Source organism: Cebidichthys violaceus, unplaced genomic scaffold (assembly GCF_023349555.1).
Source record: "Cebidichthys violaceus isolate CVI_PGR_0920_01 unplaced genomic scaffold, fCebVio1.0.p SCAF_9, whole genome shotgun sequence".
Classification (NCBI taxonomy): Eukaryota; Metazoa; Chordata; class Actinopteri; order Perciformes; family Stichaeidae; genus Cebidichthys; species Cebidichthys violaceus.
In genome coordinates, this window is record NW_027176975.1 from 11769877 (window position 1) to 11793826 (window position 23950).

The window sequence follows — 23950 nt, forward strand, 5'->3', positions numbered from 1 at the left end:
TAAAGTCAAGCAAAATGCTTTGAGGTGACCTGCAGATTGAGAAAACTCATGGATAATCAGTACTGTTATGGTTCCTTTATTGCGGGTCCACATCCTCCATGTTGTTTTAATGCACAACCTGTTGGTGAGTCGAAACGGTCTCTGATGACATTAAAACACTGCATGATCCTCTGCTCTCCTACGTTTCTCTGTAGCCTTTTCACACAACATTAACATCATCACGCCTTAGAGCCACAAAAGCTGCCTCCACCAGGGACCAACACGCTGGGAGTCAAACTAGGGCCAATGGGAGGAGGGGGTTGGGGCACCGCAACATTTATGATTTTTATCAGACCCAGCTCTGCCATCACAGGTGGCCTGACTCTATCAGCAGATTTTATTGTCTGTTGGGGTAAATGGAGATGGCATTAACCCCAGTGGTGGGCAAATATACCTTTCACAGGGAAGCCAACAGTCCTTGGAACAGCACACATTTACAACATGTGCCATAACCGGCTAGAACGCATGAGGAACAGGAAGAGTTTGGCTAGGGAAGTTAGTTGACCTTATAAAATAATCTGGCTGCTTAGCTGCTCTGCTGCACGTTGGGCAGGCTGTTGACGTCTGAATGGTGACATGATTTAAGGCTAAATTAGTATTCATCACACCAGTCAGAAGCCATTAATCTAATATCCCCAACATGAAATGATATGCAAATTGTTGCCCATTGTAATGCTGTACCACGCGTCAGTGCTTCAAAATGGCCACTGCTGCATCTGCATTACAAGTTCTGCACAATGAAAAAATAAAAATAACGGTGCCCTGCCTCGTCTCCAAATAAAAATAAGTCTGTGAATATATATATATATACATATATATATATATATATATATATATATATGTATATATATATATATATATATATATATATATATGTATATATATATATATATGTATATATATATATATATATATATGTATATATATATATATATATATATATACATGTATATATATATATATATATATATGTGTATATATATGTATATATAAATATATATATACATATATATATGTATATATATATATATTTACACAGATACAAAATTATATATATATATATATATATATGTATATATATATATATATATATATATATATATATATATATATCATTTTAAGAAGTAATGAAGTTGTTATGACCTACTGTAGTACAGTGGTGACATATATCTTTCCTAGTTTTATGAGTCAGATGAGAATGTTAGCAATAGATAACTGCAGTTGTTATGCAGTTGCTACTTTGGGCCACCTGAGTCCATTCAAATTCTCAATAAGGCTAAATGTCTTCTGTAAAGACCAGAAAAACAGTTATTCTTTAAGTCCCTGACTTCTATACAGCACATGTTCTTGCTAGATTCCTATTCGTCTGATAAGTTTAAATCACAGTCTGCATAAAATATGGACGTAGTTTCCGTGACTTCCCCCGTAAGAGGCTCCGGCCTTTGCCATCCTGCAAGTGACGACACAGCCCAACTCTAGAAATGGGCTTAGGGTGACGCAGAAGAGCAGACAGCTAGCAACCTGAGACGGCACCTACCTGTGACTCAACGGGGGAACGCCCTCAATTATGCCTAACTTGAAGCTTTGATCTAATTTAAACTAGTGAGTTATATAAAAAACCATCCCCAAAACAGATGTCATTAACAGGAAAATTAGCCAAAACACTTTTTGTACCGGGCTGTAAACGTTTACTACCTGCTGGTAAGCTGGGCATTTTAACAAGGGGGATTGACTCACTTTTGGAGCCAACCTCAAGTGGCCCAAACGGCAATTTTTTGGAACTTCCACGATGGCTTCATTTCTCAGCACCAGAGGTTGCCACTTGGTACAAATCAAAGCTTATGCTTTTCTTGCTTAAAGATACATTAGCCTGTCTAATGTATGGATAGCGCCATACTTTTATTTTGTAAAGCATAATGTATGTTGATGATTAATGGCCATTCAGAGAAAAAAATACTTCTGATAAGCAATCTTACATTACATTATGGTCATTTAGCAGACACTTTTATCCAAAGCAACTTACAATTCAGTTCTATCTACACACCGTAGACGCAGCTACGGGAGCAATGTTGGGGTTAAGTTAAGTGTCTTGCTCAAGGACACATTAACTTAACCCCAAAATTGCTCCTGTACATGAGACTAGTAGAGCAGGAGCCGGGGATCGAACCACCGACCCTCTGATTGAAAGGCGGCCCTGCTCTCCACTTAGCCACGGTCAGACGAAGCCACATTTATCTTAGGCTTGGTTTATCAAACTGTCGAGCTGGGATGTGTGATCTCCGTGGCTGGTTTTCAAAATGTGCTTAATGTTTCTAAACTCGCTTAATGAACAGAAACAGAACAATGGGACCATTTCAGATGAAAATGGACAACAATATGTCAATCATTCACACCTGCTCCACAAAACTGGTACCTGAGCAAATCGCAGCACCTGGGTGCAGCACCACAGAGCAGCCTCTCACTAATCACGATCACCATCTCTCTTTGTCTCACTCAGTCAAATAAAATTAATTGGCATGACAGCACAGAAACCAATGTGCCAAAAGAGTAAAATATATCATTTTGACGAATTATAGAAATTATCAGATGGACAGCAATGATTAAACACGTCAACACATTAGTATTATATGCGATTTTATAATGAAATTATATACATTAGAAATTAAATGTAAATCAGGAAAGTCCAGAAGAATTTTAGAGTACCATTTTATTTATGATACCACATAAGTCGGATGAAGTCGGTGTTTGTGACAATGCAATTCCAGATACATACTGCTCCATAGAGGTTTCCTCATTTTCGCGGTCACACTGATAGCCATCCTGTATGTCTACCTGCCTGCACCACAAAGTCTTACAGTCAAAATCATTTTGAAAAGAATATTCTAATAGTTTCCCTACCATATCATTAATTTCTCCATCAAACAGTAAGTTATATACTTGTATTTGGGATTAAGCATTGTAGAAGATTCGCTTTCAGCTACTCAAAGCTGAAAAACAAAGGAAGAATCCCACATTTAAAAATAACTATTGCTATTCTTCTTTGTGACTCCATATTATCACAATATTCACTAAGCCAAGTAATTCTTGTATGTTTTTTTGACATGCATATTGATTTGGCTGAACTGTACTGTGCTAAAGATGAGAGCATATGCCTAAGGGTGAAATCGTAATGGTTTCCAGAGGTTAACAATACGATCAATGTTGACCTCAATAATGATTATGTTTAGACGGTGCAATGTTGTTGAATAATATTTAGACTTTGAGCTTGTCATCTGGACATGGACATGTCCAGATTTACTAAGATGTAAATCTTGCAAAACAAACAACATACCTAGACAATGTTTTTCACACCTCACCGTAGTAAAAGGACACCAGAGGACAATCGTTTCTGGCGGTGTGCCCGGCTTTGAGACTGAGGCCAGGGTCTGAGCTGTGTCAGGGAATATGCCTGGTGACAGATGCTCGGGAGACACGGGCCACGGCGGAGGTCCAGGGAGAGCAATTAGCACAAACGAAGAGGCTATGTCGTTAGCTGGTCTTTATTAGTCTCAGTGATCAGTTCAGAGGCCATTAGTCTCATGTGATCAGAGACTTCTCTGGTTGGCTCGGCCCATTACTGGCGTTTGTTATTCCACATTTACACTGTTTCAAGGTGGGGAGACCCATGTATTGCTTTTCGGTCATTGACAGATGCTGATTTTTGAATATTATGGATGTGATGCAGTTTGGCGATTACATATAAAAGAACACAATAATATTGGGTGACATTGAGAATTGAGAACAAATCATTTCTGTGTTTGTATTGTAAGCACTTGCTGTTGTTTGATGTTTTTGGCATGAAAAAGATAAAGACATGGCATACTGTATTAGCATAATTACTACCTTTATCGAGACTTTCATCACCTTTAACTGATTCATATTTATTATCCTGTGTTTTGATGGATAATTTTAGAACACTGTGCTTTAAAAAAAGAACAGAATTTTGTGGTAAACAACAAAATTAATTATATGGTTGCCTGAACATTTGTCCAATTTGCGGCACAACATTTTCAGCAGCTTTAATCTATCAACACTGTTTCTGGCAGTAGCATTTCAAGCACATGGTCCAAAGAGGGTCAAGGCTGATGTCTGTGACTAAAGAGATAAATGACTTTGCTGCACGGAGGTCCAAATCAGTGCTTTCTCTTTGAGTTATCTGCTGAGTTAACTGGCCTTCTGCACAGGCTCTGACCCGTTATAATAAAGAAGATCATTGTAAATAGAAAATAGGCAATGGTAGGGAGTCATAATATGAATGAATACCAAAGTAACCAGCAGTCACAGCCTTCTGTTCATCTGGTTCTGCTTTTTGTTATTTATTTTCACAACTTTTTTGAGGACCTTGTCTACTCAAACATGCCTAACATGGTGGGAATGCTGGTACGGAAAGTCTTTCTCTGAAACTCGTGTGGCATCAGTGGCTGTTGGGGGGCTCCAGGATATCTTCTTGTACACCTCTCTTCTCTGTCCTATGTTGCATGCTGGGAAAGAGCCGCCCTGCGTGTTGTTCCTCTCCTTTGACCGGGCCCTGAGAGACTTCCCTGCTAATGTTCCCCTCCTGTTTTACAGCAGTACTTCCTGGAACAGCCCCCCTTCTAGTCATCAGAAGCTACATTAAGGGAGCACTCTGAAGTCTTCCTCCACCACTAAGGGCCCCTGATAAATAACTGATGGGGGAGAGGATTCAAAACATCTCTCCTATTACTAGCCTCGATTCATTTTTTACAGTCCCTCGAGCCCCCCATCTGTCCTGCACTTCAAACGCATCTGAATGCTCTGAGATACTTTCCCTATTCTATCCTATGGGATCCATGTGAAAGTAGAAGGAGGGGAGGTAGGGATGTGAGGGGGGTGGGTGGAAAGAAAAGGAATATGACAGAGCCAGGAGCTTTGAGCAGCAGAATGTGCCGAAAGCATCTCTCCCCCATCACCTTCCTTTCTGACTATTCTCCACGGAGGGGAAGAAAGAAAGCATTTGAAGGAGAGGGAGAGGAGGGAGGGAAAGATTTGCGGTTGAAGCGTCATTGTCCGACTCAGAGCTGCCACTCTGTCAAATTATAACACGTCCAACAACTCAGCTTTTTCTCATTCGCAATTACAAATTAGTCTATTAGGCTGTCGGCTGCCTGTCTTTTCTCTTCTCTGTGCTGGAAGGGGATGTATGTATGTGTGTGTGTGTGTGTGTGTGTGTGTGTGTGTGTGTGTGTATAAATCCATAAGGGTGGGCAGATGGGAGGGGACCTTCCCTTGGTGGGAGATGGCAGTTTTAAGCCACATAACAAGACAAACAAGCAAACCAACAGTTGTAATTTGATGTGATGTCGACAGTAATTGTCTTTGATGCTGTGGGTAGGTGCGAGGGTGGAATGGGGGCGCGGCGGGTTGGCCTTGAAGTGGTAGTTATGGAATATATATTGGGGCTGCCTGTTTTCTGAAGGTATGAAAAAAATCCAGACTCCCATTTTTGCGAGGCCATCACAACAGCGTTTTAGTCAACCACCCTATCAGCTTGAATGGATTTTAAATTAGCAGTGAGAGCATGGCTAACAATGTGTCGCGGCTGAAAAGCTGCCCACTCAGAGCATACATCTGACATGTATGGATTTTGATGGAGCGAAGATGGCTTTCACTGGTCCCTTTTATTAAGACCATTATTTTTTCCCAGCGCTTGAATCAGGTCTATTCACATCTCAAGCAAATTCAATTTGAGCTCGAGATCAAAGATGTGCATGAGACCAATTTAGTGTAAAGTAAGTAACAGGGAGACACTTAATTCAAAAGGTGATGATCTTATTTAACTAACATCACATAACATTTAATTATTATGCCTTTTCCCCTTATTAATCAGCATGATTTCTATCCAACGGGTGCATTATAAAGCCTCAAGGTGGCACCTTTGAAAGGGAATTCATTACTGAACAAACCCTTGCCTTTCCACTTCTCCAGTGGGCCTAAAAGGAACTCATTTATTACAGTATATTCTAATGCAGAATAATATTCATGCAACTTGGTAGTCGATTTACACTAAGTCCAACTGTTTCTACCTTCTGGCCACTATTGCAGACAGTTACTAAATGTCAATGGCCAGATGAGTACTCTGTGGATCTAGGTGGAAAGCACAACCACAGTGTCTTGAATTAATAAGGCTGGTCTCATTTTATCACTACGGGAGTAAAGCTAATGAAATCATGAAGGAATTAAGTTGTTTAAGGGCTGAACTCTGGTTCTTGGCAGACAATAATGAGCATGCTATGCGCGTACCCCCTCCAACCTCCTCAGTCTATGTCGAACATTGCTTTCATCCAGCCGTTCTAGAAAAAAAAAAAAAAAAAGGACACGAGCAAGTCTTTCAAAGGATAAATACGGAGTGGGGGGTTTTGGGGAGCCAGGGTCAACTTAACAAGCAGGGATCTTACAGATATAAAGGTAAAATGCTAAAAATGTATGGAGGCATGTTTGGACGGGGTCCACAGTGAACAGCTTGGCCAGCTGAGCAACATCACAGCGGGACGCCTAATAAGCTCTGCGCAATTTTTCACCCCATATTTTATCAATAAAAAAGCAGTTTAAACAGTCTCCCCCCGAACCGCAGCCGCTGCACTGCCTGCCATCTGGAGCTCTCTTTCATTTTATAATCCAACTGTCATTAAAATGCTTCTTGGCAGTTTACAGCTCGTTCCCCCTGTGCAGATGTGGAAGCGATCTTCAGACGGGGCCCTCTGATCAAAGTGTTCGCTGCTGTCAGACTGAACACTTACCACCCTCAGGCTACCTTCCAGTCCTATCTGGACTTAATGCCTCCCATTATTTATTTATTTCCACACTTCTCTATTTATCAGGTGCAACACTCCCTGCAGAGCTATGGTCAGCTCGAGATGCTGGCAACGGTTGCCTAGAGGTTACAGAAGGAGGCATGGGAGGTTGTAGGTTAAAAATGTTGTTAAGGTGCTTTTTAGCAAAGCATGTAACCTTGCTAAATGAACTGGTGGATTGCACATTAGCTGAATATGGATGGCTAAAAGGAAAGGATAACAAAAAAGCCAAGCTACTCAATCTGACCAACCCATACTCTAGCAGTATTATTTTTGGTGTCTGGATGCAACTGGGCTGAAAAGATTTTAAGATCCAGAAAAAACAACTTGGTAAGATAAACTTTCAACTCAAAAGCAGTCATATATTTTCAATACCAGGTCCATTAGCTCAAGATAAAATATATTTTACTCTCAATCATAGAAATAAGTCACCTACAGTGTATGCTGAAATGTCACTACCTCGAAAATGTTGTCAACAAATGTGCTCAGACTGAAATTATGTCAACAAAATGCATTGCTTTCCTGTCTACAGGATTTCAGTCCTTCCTGTGATTTAATTGATTTTAATTTCCACAAGTGAAACACCAATAGAGCACAAACCCTACTGTAGAACTATATCTGAGTAAAGCATGAAACAATCATCTTGCATTCAAAGACAACAATAGATATTATACTATTTATAATATATCTTTGCTACTAGTCACAAACACGCGTAAATGTGAGTTTTGTAACCTAACAAAATGAGCTTTTCTGGCAGCAGACACAAAGGTGATGGCAGTAGGTCAACCCGTTGGCAGTGTCTCTGTATCATATCACACTGCCACATTCACTGTGTGCACACGCATGACTTGCAGACTGCCCAGCGACCCGCGGCCTCCTCACTGATGTGGCGCGGCGCGCATGGCGTTAATGCTCCGACCGGGTGTTGATTGAGCTCCCCTGAAGCCAGTGACGCATGTTGCCTTTGTTTGGCAGCCGTCCCGGTGTAAGAACTGGGGCCATATTCCGCCTGTCAGTGCCATGTGTTCGGTCTCCTCCGAGCACAGCGGCTGATGCCACTCAACCACCACCCCCCTACCTCCCACCCCCTGGCATCTCTGTGGGCACCCCAGGGCTAGCAGGTCTGCACTAATGAAGTCAAATTAATTTAATGGATGCCCATGCTGCCTGCGTCTGTGGTGCTTGGCAGGGGGACAGTTTTAATGCTGGCCTCTGTCTGTGGCTCCAAACCTCATACATATCCAAGAGCTGCTGTACGTCTTCTGTGTGTCAAGCCGAAACTGACAAGCATATCAGCTTCAGTTGTGCCACTGTGCCCTGCAAGACTCAGAATTGATCTTCTGTGCCCATAAAAACTAAAGTGGCAGGGAGAGTTCCACAGTTAATTTTGGAGAGAGACCAGGTGTGTCCACTAATTAAAGCTCACTGAAAAGGCGAAGGGAAAATAACTGGCAAATGAACATGAGTGACAGTCATCGTTAATACCTGCTTCCAGCTGCCCCCTAAGCCTAAAAATCCCCCTGTTAACTTTTACGGAACACCCTTTGATACAATAATTATTTTTTCCCCTGTAATCTTTCAAGCCCTGTACCTTTTCCCCTGGATGGCGCAGATCAAAGCAGACTGGTTTTGCGCATAAGGAACTGCAGAGGCTGGGGTTTCTGGCTTAATTGAAGGCAGCTGGCCCCTGTGTGTGTTTGGGCCTGATCTCAGAGTGCTCTCCGGGGTTCTCGGCTTTCCACATCACATACACTTTCGCCCACGGAAAGTTCCCTCTAGAGCCCAAGTGACGTGAGGGCCTGCAGGGCTTGAGGTCTGGCAGTCGCCAGCCCATCCACAGGCATCTGAGTGTTTAGATTGACTTGGAGATGCTCAAGTGGTTAGCAAAAGAAAGATGGAATATGTTTCTCTCAGTGGGTGGGAGAGAGGCTCATACTCAGTGCTCACTTCCTTTACTGTCCATCATCACCATTATAAGGGCTGCAGACGATCCTTCTCATAAAGACTGTGAAACTTGGCTTTCTGAGGGAAATACTTTGAAACAGAAAACAGAGCCCAAAGAAATAACAATGTCCAGTGACTTCATGATTGATGTGTGTTGATTTTCCTTCGAAGATTTATACAAAAAAATGTGACTAGCATACTACTTCTGGCCTCTTTTTCTGAGGAGGGAATTGAGGCTCTCTAAGCATTCTTTTCGTAGTCACAGTGGACCTAAGCTCCACTTACTGATGTATTCCTGGCCTGAGAGGGAACAGCGCTTCTTTTGGGAAACTTTATCTCCGATGGCACTGAATCCAAATAACAACAGGGAATTTATATTTATCCATGATCGCATATGCCCTTTGTTGTGGAGGAAAAGCGAGTCCTCTTGCATTAGGGAGTCTTGTGCAGACAAGCCAAGGCTGGGACAGATATGAGTCTTGGTGCGCCAGCTCTAAACGCACATCAAGTCTGTCTTGCATTTCCAGCCAGAAGAAATGTGTAAGTAATTACGGTCCAACCATGTTTATTGAATAAAAACCCACTTAGACGTTATGTTTATGCACGATCAGAAACACTCAAATCATACATCCACATATACAAAAACATTTGTGCCTTTTTTTTCTCTGTCCACAGAACTGCTGCACCCAATATGGAGTCAATTTTAGTTTTATTACTCATGTGGAAAAATGTATATAGTGCTTGGATTGATATTCAAACACAGGCCAACACAGGCCACTTGAAAAACAATGAATGCTGTGCCATGCTGCTTTGGAGCACAGTGGACACACACTGAGCACAAGGTCAGTCAGTTTAGCTACCTGTTTAACTTTGTGTCCCTTTGGAATTACTCTCAGGGCTATGTGTTATGATTTACCTGCTATTAAGTGGATGCTCATTAACTGCTGTAAAAGTGCATAACTCAAAACATATTACGCATAAAGTGACTTCATCAGGTTAATTAGTTGAAGCAGGTTTTATGTTTGATATTGTGTTTTGTAATCTAATTATTTTGAGAGGAAGGCATGAGGCTATGCAACCAATAAAAGCTGCGGCCCTCTTAACATTACACAGTAATCCTATTTTATGTTAATGTTGGAAATATTGATGAAGGCAATTTTACAGGAAAGACATTTGAACTTTCATTTGTATTACTAAAAATCATCTGTAAAAAATGCATAGTGCAATTGTCTTCATCTACAGATACACTAAGTATCAGTTAGCTGAAATGTGGCACCACAGCTAGAGTAACTGCACAACTTGTCTAGTTTGATATGGCAGGCCATGCTTTCTCTATCAGTGTATCATTGAACTGACAAGATCTCCAGCAGAAAATTGTGCAATCGAGCATTTCACCTGACCGTTGCTGAAAACTCTCCTATTACAGAGACCAGGGCTCTCAGGTGGGAAAAATAGTGTTTGAGGAAAACCACCTCTAAAAACGGATCTGGTTGAGGTGGAGGGAAAAACACATACTAAAACCTTGTGTTCATCGGGGCAACAATAAGTCCCTCAATAACAATGATCACACGCTGTGAACGTCGCTGAGTGGTGACAGGATTTTCTCAAAGCGTTAGCAGAGCACTGCTTTTTCAGAGACAGAGGGTAGGGTGTGTGTTATGATTTTAACAGAACAAAGGGACGGCTATTTGTTCTATTAACACCCTCTGCCAACAGAAAAAATATCAGTGAGAAGAGGCAGTAAGTGAAAGAAGATTACAGTCTTGATGCCATGTTATGTTTTCACACCTCCCCTGCTCTGAGTGGCTGGCGTGGTTGTGCTTCCCACAACCCTTCTATTTTCATCTGCGATGCCAACATCAGTGCTAACCTTTAAGAAAGAATCTGGACCAGGCTATTGGGTGCCACATCAATGACGCCACAGCCATGTTGACTGTCCCTGCATTGTCGTATGACATGCATTGCTAGTGACAAGCAGTCTTTGCTGATGTCAGTTGGCTGTGTCTGTTGGCTGGCCCTGCAGAAGCTCCAAGTTTTACTCTGTCATCACGCCTCTTCTTCCCAACATGCACTGGGGCTTGGTTTCACCGCTGAGCTTGCCCTTACACTCACTTCACACCAAGCTTGCAGACAAACACACATCGCATAAGACTTAAGGCGTCCTTCTTCACTTCAGAGACAAATCCAAATGTCCTCTCTGATCACCGCATACTTGTGCTCTAAATGCACAACAGATGTATCTCCTGACAACCACGAAAATAAAAAAAAGAAACATTAAGCTGCAGAGCACACATGATTTGGATCTGACCAGAAATGAGAGCATGTTGCAAATAGCTCAATATAAATTAAACCGATAAATGTTTCCAGGTTCATAGTAATAGTTAGATGTGAGGAACATCATGATCTGTTTATTTCTGGCCAATCTACAAAGTAAGAAGTCATCATCTAAAAAGTTGATTATGGCATAACTCTAATCTTAACATTAACCCTTAGTCACAAAGTAAAAACTGTAGTGAATAGAGGAAGGAACTGAGGGAAGGAGGGAGGGAGGGGAAAAGAAAGACAAAAGCAAGAGGAGAAAAATGACATCTCCATATTAAGGCCTGTGTTGCCGGTGTCAGTTCTAATTTCACAGTGCCTGTGGGGAGCTGAATGCAACCAGTCAGTTCTGGTCTCATCTCGTTCCTCCTCCATTTTGAATCGAGGCCGGTGAATCCCAAGCTGGGGGGAAAGGAATATTACTGGCAAATTGGTTTTAGATTAAAGGAGGTGGCGAGGCATTCTGCTTTCTCAGCTCTTTCCCAGGTGCACTTAATCTAATTTCATTAAAGAGATGAGGACGGATGATCACTTGTGTCGAAACATTAAGCCGGTCCATTTTTTCTGTCCATAAAAAAACGTTAAGGTTGTCAGCGGACTGGTGGGTGGCCTTTTGTTATTGAATATGATGACTCTCGGAGACCAATCTAGATCTTACAAAGCAGTGGGGGTTGAGGGGGTATGTAGGAGGGGGAACATACATACATGAATATATTTTACTATTGCTGTTTTCCTTCTCCAAGATGGCGATAGAAGGGAGGAAGTAAAATTTGACAAGACTGGTAATTACAGATAGAGAGCATATACCAGGAGGATGATAATTTAAAGAAGAAATAGAGAGGTGGTGCTAACGGATAAGTTTGAAATCCCCACAGCATGTTTGCTTTTTGTTGGGGGTGCACTGCTTACTTCACAGAGCGTACACCCCCCCGAATTCATCAGCTGGGAGGATACCACTAGCTGACGAGCCATTACTGATAAGCCGCAAGAGACGCTCCGACGCGGTGATATGGCATTCATTCTGCACACAGCAGGAAGATAAGGGGGTAGAGAAGGAATTAATGTGTCAATCAGAGCCTGTGCGCTGCCCTGGCAGATGAGTACACCGGAGCCATAAAAGAGCTCATAGACAGGATGTGGTAATGGTCCTTGGAGACTCCCCCAGAGACAGATACACTGTCTGCTGAGTGACTGCTCGGCAAATAGGACCAAATAGAATTAGCCGACCTAGGTGTCCTCCGCTGTGGCTATGGTGATGCGGCTGTGGCGGTGGTAGAGCACCTGACACAAGGCTGCTGTGTTAAGGGCTGCAGAGAATATAAGCGGTTCATGCTAACGTTCCGCAGGCAGGCAGACGGCCACTGTATTATTTGCGCCGGAGAAAGAATACAGAGGAAATTGGAGGAGCCAGTGAGGATGAAAAAGTGGGGCCTAATGGAGATAGGATGACACTTCAGTAGAGTGCATGAACAAACTGAGAAGGGATAACTCAGTCTATTTCTTGCTCTGCCTCTCCAATGAATGAAAATGACCGTTTTGACTTGGAGTATCTCACACATGTCAGAGGTTGATAGATTACAGGTGGAGTAGCATTTTTATAGCAGTTGAAAGGGCACTTTGAATAAGAACTGGCGTTAGGACACTGATTGCAGAATTTGTAAGTCTTAACAGTGTTAAAAATTGCTTGACCTAAGTTAGTTTACCAGATTGTATGTATGTTAATGCCATATATGAGTAATAAACCAGAAAATATTAAACTATTGAAACATTTCTCACAAAGAGCCAAATAAAAACATCTAATTAAGAAGTATGTTAAATAACACATCTCATTCATATTAATATTTAACACTGTCCTTGTGATGTCTTGTTATCACAGATGTCACCATTACACAAGCACAACCATTCATTCAACACATTATTTTGTGAAGCACTAAACCACTAACACGTGTTCTGGGAAATGTCAATTCATTTTAGTCACACAGTCATTAAGTGGCTCAAAATATTTGGATCAAGAATAAAGAATGATGTTCCCAGTTCCATAGCATGGCCTCAAACAGACTTGAATACACTTAGTCCTTGTGTTGCCAAGCCATTTACCCAACATGTTCCTTCATGAGCATCTGATTTATATGCCCAAAAACTGTTAAGTCTGTCAATTACCCATAAGGAATACTTAATTATGTGGCTTTTCCCCCCAGGGTGCAGACATAAGTGAGGCAATTCAAGGTCAACGTTGTAATTGTAATTTCAAATGAACGCATCACATCATTTATTCTTGGACATCATATGACAGGCCTTCCAAGAAGTCATGAGAACACAGAGCTGGGCCGATTTACCAAAAAGATCCCCTTTAGAGCAGCCTCGCCCTGAACTGGAGGTGACCTGGGAAACACATCACTGCATGCTATCTCACAAGGTGCAGCAATCTAAACTGACTTTCCTGTAAAAGCAACTCGTCAGTTTCATTCAAAATACAGTGTAACTGATTGCACCCTGGGGGCACACCTGGAAGCTATATTCTAATTAAGTTAATCTGTGAAATCCTGACAATGTGGGTGTTCAGGTGGCTGGTAATCTGATGTGAAAGGAGTCTTTGTTTTCATTGGAAAGATACGAGCTGGCACCTGTTTCAGCAAAACGTTACAGAAAATTATCGCTGTCGAGTTATCCTGAGTGCGGGCAATTACAAATGACAGTGTTTGTCTTTCTCCTCATGGTACCCAATCGTTTTCTTTTTCTGCTTTTGGTGATGGCCTGTCAAAGTATCTCTTCTCGGTCTTCATCTTTCCTCAGCAATTTGCTATGGATGATATGCAACTCTCATCACCTTAATTATGATATTATGTTTTTCTGAAGAATGAAAAGGTCAGCACTGCTTTAGCCTTTATCCAGATGTTCTTTTTGTCTTGCACTGTTGTGAACAGTATATTTTCAAAGATTTCATAATAGTGAAACCTGTTTTGGAATTATGCTGTTGTTCATTTCCTGTTGGCCGAGAATGAAAGCTTTTCTTTGTTCAGTACCTCTGCTCCTCAGAATGGAACATGATCATGATTAGAACAATGGATAATATCAATACTTACCTTTGGGCCTCTTACTTTGTTATAAAGCTTTCAAACAGAGCATGTGGCTATGTTGATGGGTTGCTATGTTGGGCGTGACACAGGTTCTTATTGCTCAACGCTTGGAAAGATTAGGGATTGCTCGTCATAATGGAAGAAGATGGATATTCTGAAGTCTACTCTGATTTTACTCTCACTTTTGCATTTATGTAAGGTTCATGTCTTCCAAAGTTGCTGTTCCATCACATGCTGCTTGCTGATGCAAAGCTAACGTTAGCGAGCAGCAATTGAGGAGGAACATTTAGGTATATATATATATATATACACACACATACATATATATATATATATATACACATACATATATATATATATATATATATAGTCATTCTTTATGTGCATAATGTTAAACAAGTCATATTACAGATCTGTATTTGTTACTTCTTAAGTGACCTTAAAAGGATAGGTTCACATTTTTTAAGTCTATTTTAAAACATTACTGACAGAAGAACTCAGACAAAGTGAAATCAACAGTTCTTTCACATTAAAAGTCAAGATAACTGAACAACTTTCATGCTTACAAATGCATTGTTTCATTTGCAGTATTATTTTAGTACCTATTGGATTCACATTAATGGTTTAGGTATCATGATTATTTAGAATGTTTCTCACAGTGTAGTAATAATAAAAGTGGCATTAGTAAAAAATGACAGTCTTTTTCATAGATTGCATTCAGTATTAATTTTTATGAACCAGTAATGGTTGGCAAGATGAAATACCACTTCATGCCATACTGATGACAAGTGTATGAGAAGAGAAAAGCCTGAGCAGGCGAAGCTGCAGTCTGGCTCTTGACAGTGGACTGTGTAGTAATTGGTACAGAATTCAACAATCAGACAGCTGAAAGCTTGGCAGCAATGTCTAATAGTCCAGCGTGTCTTGAACTGCATCCCGGCCCACCTAAACTGGCAAACATAACTGGTGCCAAATTGCAAATATGGAGCTGTTTTTTGAACAGACAGAGACTGACACCTAACCAACAACATAGCAACACAGCTATTTCTATAAAACCGCCTAAGCAATCCTTGTTTTTTTTCCCTCCTTTTTATTTAGTGTTGTTTAGCATCATAGTATCAAACTTTTATATATTAAATGTCAAGATTTGTGACACTACAGAACTGTTACAAGACTGAAGAAACTAGTAGAGCAGGAAAGAAAACAAAACCCTGAAAAGGAAACACTCTGAGAGCTTCCCTCCTACTTTACGTCCCTCTCTGCCCCCCTTCTCAGTGATGCCAGGGAGCCGTATGGAGACTGACAGGCCTGCTACGTCTCTCCGTCGTGTCAACTAGCTAGCGCCCTCGGTTCCTTCTCGCTTCAATGAAGAGATAAAAGCCTATTGACTTGCCAGGCTACAGTTAATGCAAATTGGGCCTACTATCAATGTATTATTTATAAGGAGAGCTGCAGACATTTCCACAGAACTGGGAGCTAGGCTTACAGGAGATTAGGCATGCTATCTCATTCATTTACCAGGGAGTAATTGCTAAACTGTGGAGGAATTAGAATGCGTAAGGTTCCCCAAAGGCGTTTCATCTTGTAACCAGGTGGCTGCCATCAGACAACCACCTCCAAGTCTGTGATAAACAAATAAACACAAGTGAAACTGATAGACTACATCTGTCAAATTGTCAAATGGTTTAAACTTGATGATGTCACTGCTAAAATAATAAGTCTTTTTTAAGCTCACTGGGTTGCTGATAAATAGTTTTCCATGTTTACATTTGAGTCTTTTGAAGAAAAATAAAGATTAGTACCATTTAGCCCTTGTTAGTAAACCTAACTTTAAACAATATTTCATAAACCTCAAAGACCGCCCCATAAGGTGATGGATTCTCCAAACTTCAGCCAAGCAAAAATGTAAACAAATGAGCATCTATCATTTCTGGTCGCCATCTTTGATTGAGGAGGATTAAGGTACAGAGACACCTTTGTTGAACAACCCTATCGGTTTCCAAAATTTGACCTACATTATTAAAATATGATTTTTTTCTGTGACTGGAACATACTCATTGCAAAACTCTCAAATGTAACACTAAAAATCATTATATAAACAGCATCAAATGAAGCTATGATAGCACTATAGCATATCCAAGAAACAAGTAGAAAGAGGTGTTATGTACCACGCGATTAACAATACTAAAGTTGACTGTATTTAGCATACACTACGATCCAGGCAAGAATGCATAGTTAAGACACAGTATTGAGGCATAAAGTGCTCCAAAAATAAAAGATGTTATGTCTTTTTACACTGCAAAAGAGAAAACTAACACAGACAACAGCTTCTTCCTGAACTACATTTTCTTTGCCACTTTCTTGCTCTGTGAGACGCAAATGATCATCAGTGTTGGGACCGTCAGGGTGTTTTTTCCCATTATCTTTTTACGCCAACAACACATTATGACTGTTTCCCTTCTTTAGTTGGGAGCTCAAATATGTTATTCACAACACAGGAAAAGCAGCCTTACCTTGTCGTCAATGTCACACTCACTGTCACACTGTAACAGAAAAGAGACAGACACAGGATATATAAGGAATTATTCATTTGGCTCCCCCCCAATAGCCCATAATCAGTGCAGATGTTATTTTTGTGTGCAACCTCTCATTCACTGACAGCTTTCAGTGCAAAATGGCAAAGGATGAAGAGGGAAAGGAGAGTGTGGTAGTCTAAGAGAGTTTTTCATGTTTGAAAAGCGACACATTCTGGTGTTTCTGTTGCAAATTCAATGCTGTAAATTTACAAAAGATGAAAAACGAATAATACTAAACACTGGATTCTATTATAAGGAGTCTGTTCAATGACTTTGCATTCAGCTGCAGCTTGTCATTTAGCCTTTTAAGAGTGTGTCCTTGAGATACTATCGTCTAATTTAAAGCAGAGCTTAGACTCTCTGAATACACAAAAACAGTGCCTATTAAGTGTGGTATTTCAAATCCGCCTTTGTCAAACCAGTCTTTAATTTCTATGTCAGACTTCTACAGGGATAAAGGAACTAAATAACAAGGGAGGTTGAAATATGCCTTGTCTAGCACAGCCAAAGGCCAAATCACCTTCTATTCAGTCAAGAAAAAGTGAAATGTTTTTTTCTTCACTTCAAATTTCACCATTCAAATACAAAGTGATTAGGCTCAAATATCTTGAGAGGTGCATACTTAAAAATAACAAGAAAAACAGAAGGCGGAGAATACTCCAGATATTAAGTGCCACAGCCTTGACATGTTCACAAGCAGAAAAAAAACATTATTAGAATTAGACTTATAGTGAAAATTGCATTCTAGAATGTGTTAAATTAAAGTAAAGTCAATAATCCCGGCTTACTGTCAGTTGAAACACTGTAACTTTAATTTTCATGAAAAGCATGACCACATTCTCATCTTAAATCCTTGCTTCCGTTTCTCACATTCATTTGAGGGTAAATGCTTAATGCTCCTGGCTGGTAACTCTCTCCCAACACAATAGATGGCAAAGTTGTGGAAACAGGAGTGGTCGAGCAGCAGGCCAGTCCCACTGGACCTCACAGCAGGATGCATGACGAGCAGAGCAATTCAAGCGAAGAGCCACATCGAGAGGGAGAGGGCCCCCTGTGAAAAACTGCCTTCAACCTGTCAATTAAGTCCCTGTGGCAACATATTTAAGTGGACCCTCTTTGTTTTGTTTGACTCCCTTTCAGAGATGGGCACAATGAGGAGGGAGCTGGGTCAATGGAGGCACAGCGGCCCTTTGTTGTGAGTGCGGTGGGTCCAAATATATAATTAAGTAACGAGAGTAATCAGTGCAAGGGCTCATTGGCCAAGATCTCTCAGGAGAGGAAAGTGGTGGTGGTGGGGGTGCTTCCATTCCCCGTGATTCATCCTACTCTGCAAAGACAAGGGATACAGCTGGAGTCTTTGCTGGCAGACGTGAGAAAAGAACATTGTGGCTCAGCCCTTTAGGAGGGTTTATTGTTGTTTGCATCTCTATCTGCAGAATATCGACGTCAAGAGATGCCTGAGCTCCTATTGTTCACACTGACACATTCCCACATAAGACATAAAGTAAGAATATACAGTAAAATGATATGTTCAATATGAGTCTTTCTCCTTAAAGTGATTGTTGTTTATGATTCCAGAGCCTGTCAGTAAGTATACAGATAATAAGTGTGAAAGCAAAGGAAAGGTGCCTCCTAATACTGCAGAAAATGTCGCTAAGAAAATGCAAAAATGGTCTGACAAAATGTGTTCTCTTATATGTTCCACATTTATAAAACAATTTTGATAACTATAATACTACTACTACTAATAATAATAATAATATAGCATGTTAAATATTGGCGACATTTCAACGCAACGTGTCCTCTTTTCTCTTGGGGAATGTTTGCAGCCCCTGGTTTCTGTGCTTCTGCTTGTGAAAAGACCTTCATTACAGAGTGCAGGGCGTTAACAAGAGAAAGTAGCTTAGGCTTCTTGTCAATCAATTCCCCATTCAAACTACGGATTCCAGACAAATGAATTGTCAGCCATTTCTATACTGCTTGTTAGTGGATCATCACAACCTATAATCAGCACCCATTTGTTCACCACTCTGGTGGTGAATCGCATTTAAAACAATGTTTTTGTCCATCTTTATCCATCTACGAATTACAATAAAAGGAAAATTGATCCAATCTCCAACTTCGCCCTACCCCCAGGAAACAAGTGTAAATGTATTCTTAGCATGCAGCTGAACAGATGACTTCCATCTCACAGCAGTTGGGAGTTCTTCTCTATCCCTGGGGACAAGTTTACACCCTAGGTGATGGAGATGAACAACTGGCTCGGTCTATTCCCTGGGTGCATGCTTGGCCTTGTTGTTGCAGCAGTAGCCATGACACTAGAGATGAGGCCTCACAGGGCTGGAGCTGGCGAGGAGGAAAAATAATATCAAAAGAGCACAGCATGGTGCTTATCCTTTTACAAGAAGGCTGCACTGCAGCAGAGCGTAAAGAGGAATACAGGCTAGGGCTCAGACAGAGAGACACACAGCACAGCAGGGGAGAGAGAGGCAGGTGGAAAGGGGGAACAAAACACAGTAAGAACAGGCAGGGGGGATACTATAGAGATGAACGGATGGACGGATGGAGGTAGTGTTCGAGCAGTTTTTGTCAGTATTGTATGTGATTGCCCTGTTGGGCTATTACACTTGGTCGAGTCAAAGAAAATAATACAATGAACCTATGAAAGTAATAGATTGGCTCCCATTTGTGAGTGCATGGGTGTAAGAAGAGGACCACTTAATTTAGCCCCCTATGCTTCTTTGAATATTTACATGAGGTAAAAGATTTTTTCGCAGGGCTATACAAGAAAACCAAAAGGTGAAAAAGCGAAGCCACAACCCTGAATAGAAAACTCCCTAAACAGCATGTCTGGTGGTCAGAGGGGACATTGTTAAAATCGGAGGGATATGCAGCTCACTAAGCTGCTGACAGGAGCCAAGTCCCTAGTGGTTTGTGTCTCTCATAGATGTTCACAAACTAAACAAACGGGGAAAAAAACGAGAAAAAAAAACTGGCTTGCTCTTCAGAGGCAGGGAGCAAGCAGCAACATCTGCACCTGGCAACCGCCAGCTACGAAGGGTAACAGGGGACCAGCTTCAGCGGATGGCTCATGCACAACCCTCCCTCCCAGCATCCCACCTCCTCTCTAACCCCCTCTCCCCTCAGCCAGCACATCAGACTGATGCGTTTGACATTTACACAGCTTTCAACACTTCAGAGACAGGAGATTTATTCCACCAGCGGCCTTGGCTGGAGCCGGGCCCCGACCTGGGCTGGCCCCCATGACGACCCTGTAGCTCAGCCCTTCAATGAGGCAGCGAAAGGAAAAAAACAGAGAGGGGGAAGGAGGGATGGATGTCTCGATCCTCCTGTACATTTTCTCTGGCAGACTCAAAGACGTGCAAGGGGAAGACAATAAGCGTTGCGCATCCCGGAGCACATTAAAACGACTGGCCAAATTAATCACACAGTTCCACTTGTCACACTCAGAGGACAGTCTGCCATGAAGTCTGCCTCAGAGACAGAGAGAGTAGAAGAGGAAGAACTTGCCTGGCGACACAAATGCTGTGAGGGCGTCAACGACTGTCTGTCTGAATACTGATCCCAACCCTGTACTTGTTAAGAAACCTTAACACTGTCTTGAGTAGTTTAAGGCGGCTACTACATCTTAATTCCTAAAAATATTTATTTTGCATCTTTAATTAAAAACTTAAATGATGCGAAATGTAAAAAGTGAAGAAGGGCCAAGAGTCCGACTGAGCAGTGAGACAGCAGCAGCACTTGATCCCTGCAAAAATGCAGACATCTTGATACTGACGAGAGAAATGGCTTCAACTCAGAAGACATCTCTTCAGGGACATTGACTGAGATAGTCCTGATTGTAAGGGAGCAAGTACTGACAAATACAAATCTCCCAGAGTGAGAGCACACAGAGGGGGTTATGGTCCATTTAGATAGTCGAGCACCAAAGCAATGTCAGATACTTCTGGAACAACACCAATTTCCTCCTGCAATTTCCCTCCTGCGGATGCTGGGATGAGTTGTTGGGACATAGGCGCAGTGGCCACTCTGAGGGGTGGAAGCAGAGGCTCGCGTCCGCTGGGGGACCTATTTCCAGGCCTAAAACATCAGCGGGAGATCTGAAGGTCTCTTTGGCCTCGTGGCGAAGGGTGAAGCCTTACTTAAACTCAGCTTCCATAATTTATCAACAGGATGTTTTGTTGCACGCTCTTACCACGTTACTTTCTCACCACCTCAGAGACAAATTTAGTAAGCCACAAGTAGCTACAAAGTTGAGGGAATAGTTTGTGCGTGTGTGCGTGCGTGTGTGCGTAAGCATGTAAGTGGGTTGGAATAACATCAGAATAGTCAAATAACAAAAGGAATATTTTATATGATTCACATAACCTTACAGTTTCATGGCTACTGTGCACCTTAACTAAAAAAAGCTTTGGGTACTTAAGCGGAGCTGCTGTATTAATATTAGGGTTGCCAAGGCTCACATATCACCACTGCATTTAACTCTCAACAATAGAGAGAAAAAAATCAAGTGATCACTCTTGACACCACGAGCTGTATCTGAAAGCACCACCTAGCAAAGTGATTTGATCACAGGATAAAATCTATACAGCCATTTGAACCTTGACCTCCCCAGCAGGCAGCATGGGAAGTCAGCTGATTACCCTGGGTCAGCCTCGGAGCTCTGGATTAGGAAAGTATTGATCCCAGTGAAGATGTATGCTCCAGGGGGAATGAGATTGAGAGAAAAAACTCTGCTGGGCAGAAATAATATCGACCGGCAGAGGAGGCCTAGACAGGCTCTCACGTAAAACCATATTTGAGCTTGGGACCTCGGAGTTGGCTGTGCAAACATAGAGACGGCTTCAGCAAAATCTCCTTTCACAGAGGCCCATTGAAAGAGGACAGAGAGAGAATGAGAGTGGAGGAGGATTGAAGAAGACAAGCTCAGAAAAATGCTCTTTGCATTAGCCAGACACACAGAGGCTTCTGGTTCAGAGCTGACACACTTAAGGGAAGAGTCAGCGGGGGCCATGTAAATCTAGACAGGGTGAGGAAAGATATAGTCCTGACCTGGGGCCAAACTAAGCAGATTTTAACATTACCCAGAGTCCATGTAAACAGCACTGAGACCTGGCAGCTCTCTGTTTCACTTCCATGCAAAGTATGTGGTGAGGTTGTGAAGGAAGAAGGGGAGGGGGTGCACGGACAGATTGATGGGGATAGTGGTGGGGGCAAACTTGAAGAGCTGTTCCCCTTTTCCACTAAATTAAAGGACTGGACTGCCTTGTCCTTTCCAACAAGAAATTCCTCAACCCTTGCTTTCAGCACTCGCTGGGGGAGCACCAGAGCCGACTGGGCTGGTGGTGTGATCCTTGGAGTTTGGAAGGGGGAAAAACAGACAGTAATGGCAGATGTACGAGGGAACAGGGAGCATTTATTCAGCTCAGAGAGAAAGAAGAAAACTGCCAGAAACCTAAAGGGACAGGGAATACACAACTGTGTTATGAATATCGTCGTGGAAGAAAAATGGGGATATAGGTAAGAGAGAATGAGGAAAAAAAATAGCACTGATTTATGTTTTTATTTTTGCACCTCGTCTTTCATAAGGCTCCCTTTGGCTTCTTCTTGTCTCTGCTGACCGTGTGACTGTAACAAGCTCGCTATCTTGCCTTCAGAGGTGCACACACACACACACACACACACACACACACACACACACACACACACACACACACACACACACACACACACACACACTTACAACTCTCAGCACCTCCCAGTGCTTTGACATGGCCACAAGCTCGATGGTGCTGAGCAGCAGCGGCAGACACTGGGCATTGGAAATTTAAGTCGGGGCGTAGGAGAAATTAGGCGAGGAGGCAAGGAAATGGGATGTTGACTTGAACTGGCCCCGGGGGCAGCTGAGAGTCTCCCTGTACAGCTCCGCTGGCTGCCTGACAGTTTGATGGAGCGAGTGGAGGCTTCCCTGCGGCCCGAGCCGCCGTCTCTAACACTGATGTAGCTCAGTGAGGAACAGATTGAGCCTCCAGGCATCGCTCTGTACTGCTACTCCCCTCCTCTCTCGCGCTTCCTCACTCTCTGTACTGCTACTACTAGCTCTCTCTCTCTCTCTCTCTCTCTCTCTCTTTCTCTCTCTCTCTAATCCTATCAAGCCAACACACATATACATGCATATACATGCTACAACACAAAATATCATACTGTATGCACACATAAAGACACTTAGATACACAGAAATAACAGCAACACCCACAGAGAGCTTGGCTCCCTCCTTCCTTCTCCTCCCAACGACAGTAATGTGATGAGCACTACAGATGCTGTTTACTGAGCTCTGGCCGACACACAGGAGGTAGGAGGAGAGGGAGGGTGGGACGGAGGAAGAGGCAGAAGGAGGTAGAGTCAGGGGGCTGGCAGGCCACCATAATGAAAAGAATCTGGCGGCAGCCCACTGTGTGCTGGTCATGAGAAGCATGTGCCGCCGGGGGGCTCTACTGCTAATTTCAGGGGGCAGCCAAGCGTTTCACGCTCGACTTGTCATCAGGCCAGAGGGGGCATTCATACTGGTTGACAGCAATTGCGAGAGGCCAGGCATGGGGGGTTTGGGGAGGGGGAGCAAAGAGAGAGGGAGAAAGCTTCAGCTTCTTTCCCCCGCCTTGTACCTCCTGTCCCCCCTCTGCAATGATCAAACGCTATTGTAGGCAGGGTACAGAATTACAAATGAGTGTCCTGTGGCAACGGTTGGAACTGGATTTAACTGCTCTTTCCGCTCTGCTCTCTACTCAGGTGGCCACGAGGGGTACACCTCATCCTCCAACCCCTGCTGTCCAAACAGGATTTAATTCTTGCATCTTCCAAGTTAACATGACAATAATAATCTGTTACCAAAGCATGCAGTTTATAAATCCACACATTCAGACACAAGACTCGGGGCCTCTTTGTATCACTCTAAATGTAATTGTGTCAACATATACTGTGATATATAAACATTTTCAGAAACTCCATTGTGAGAGGACCTATGGATAACATAACCAGGCAAGAAAATCCAGCAAATATAACACCTGACTGAATCAAGGTACTTCCTCTGCCTGCTCGCTGATTTGCAAGATTGCCGGCAATAGGC

The 23950-nt window shown here is 42.3% G+C and overlaps 1 protein-coding gene across 2 annotated transcripts in view; it reads right to left on the reverse strand.

Moving 5' to 3' along the window:
• Positions 1-23950, reverse strand: part of fbrsl1 (fibrosin-like 1) — a 261462-nt gene that overhangs the window by 72695 nt on the left and 164817 nt on the right. For both annotated transcript variants that reach the window (XM_068703416.1, XM_068703415.1), the window contains one exon: positions 16744-16773. In XM_068703416.1, coding sequence (XP_068559517.1) covers positions 16744-16773 — 30 coding nt within the window. The remainder of the gene's footprint in view (positions 1-16743; positions 16774-23950) is intronic.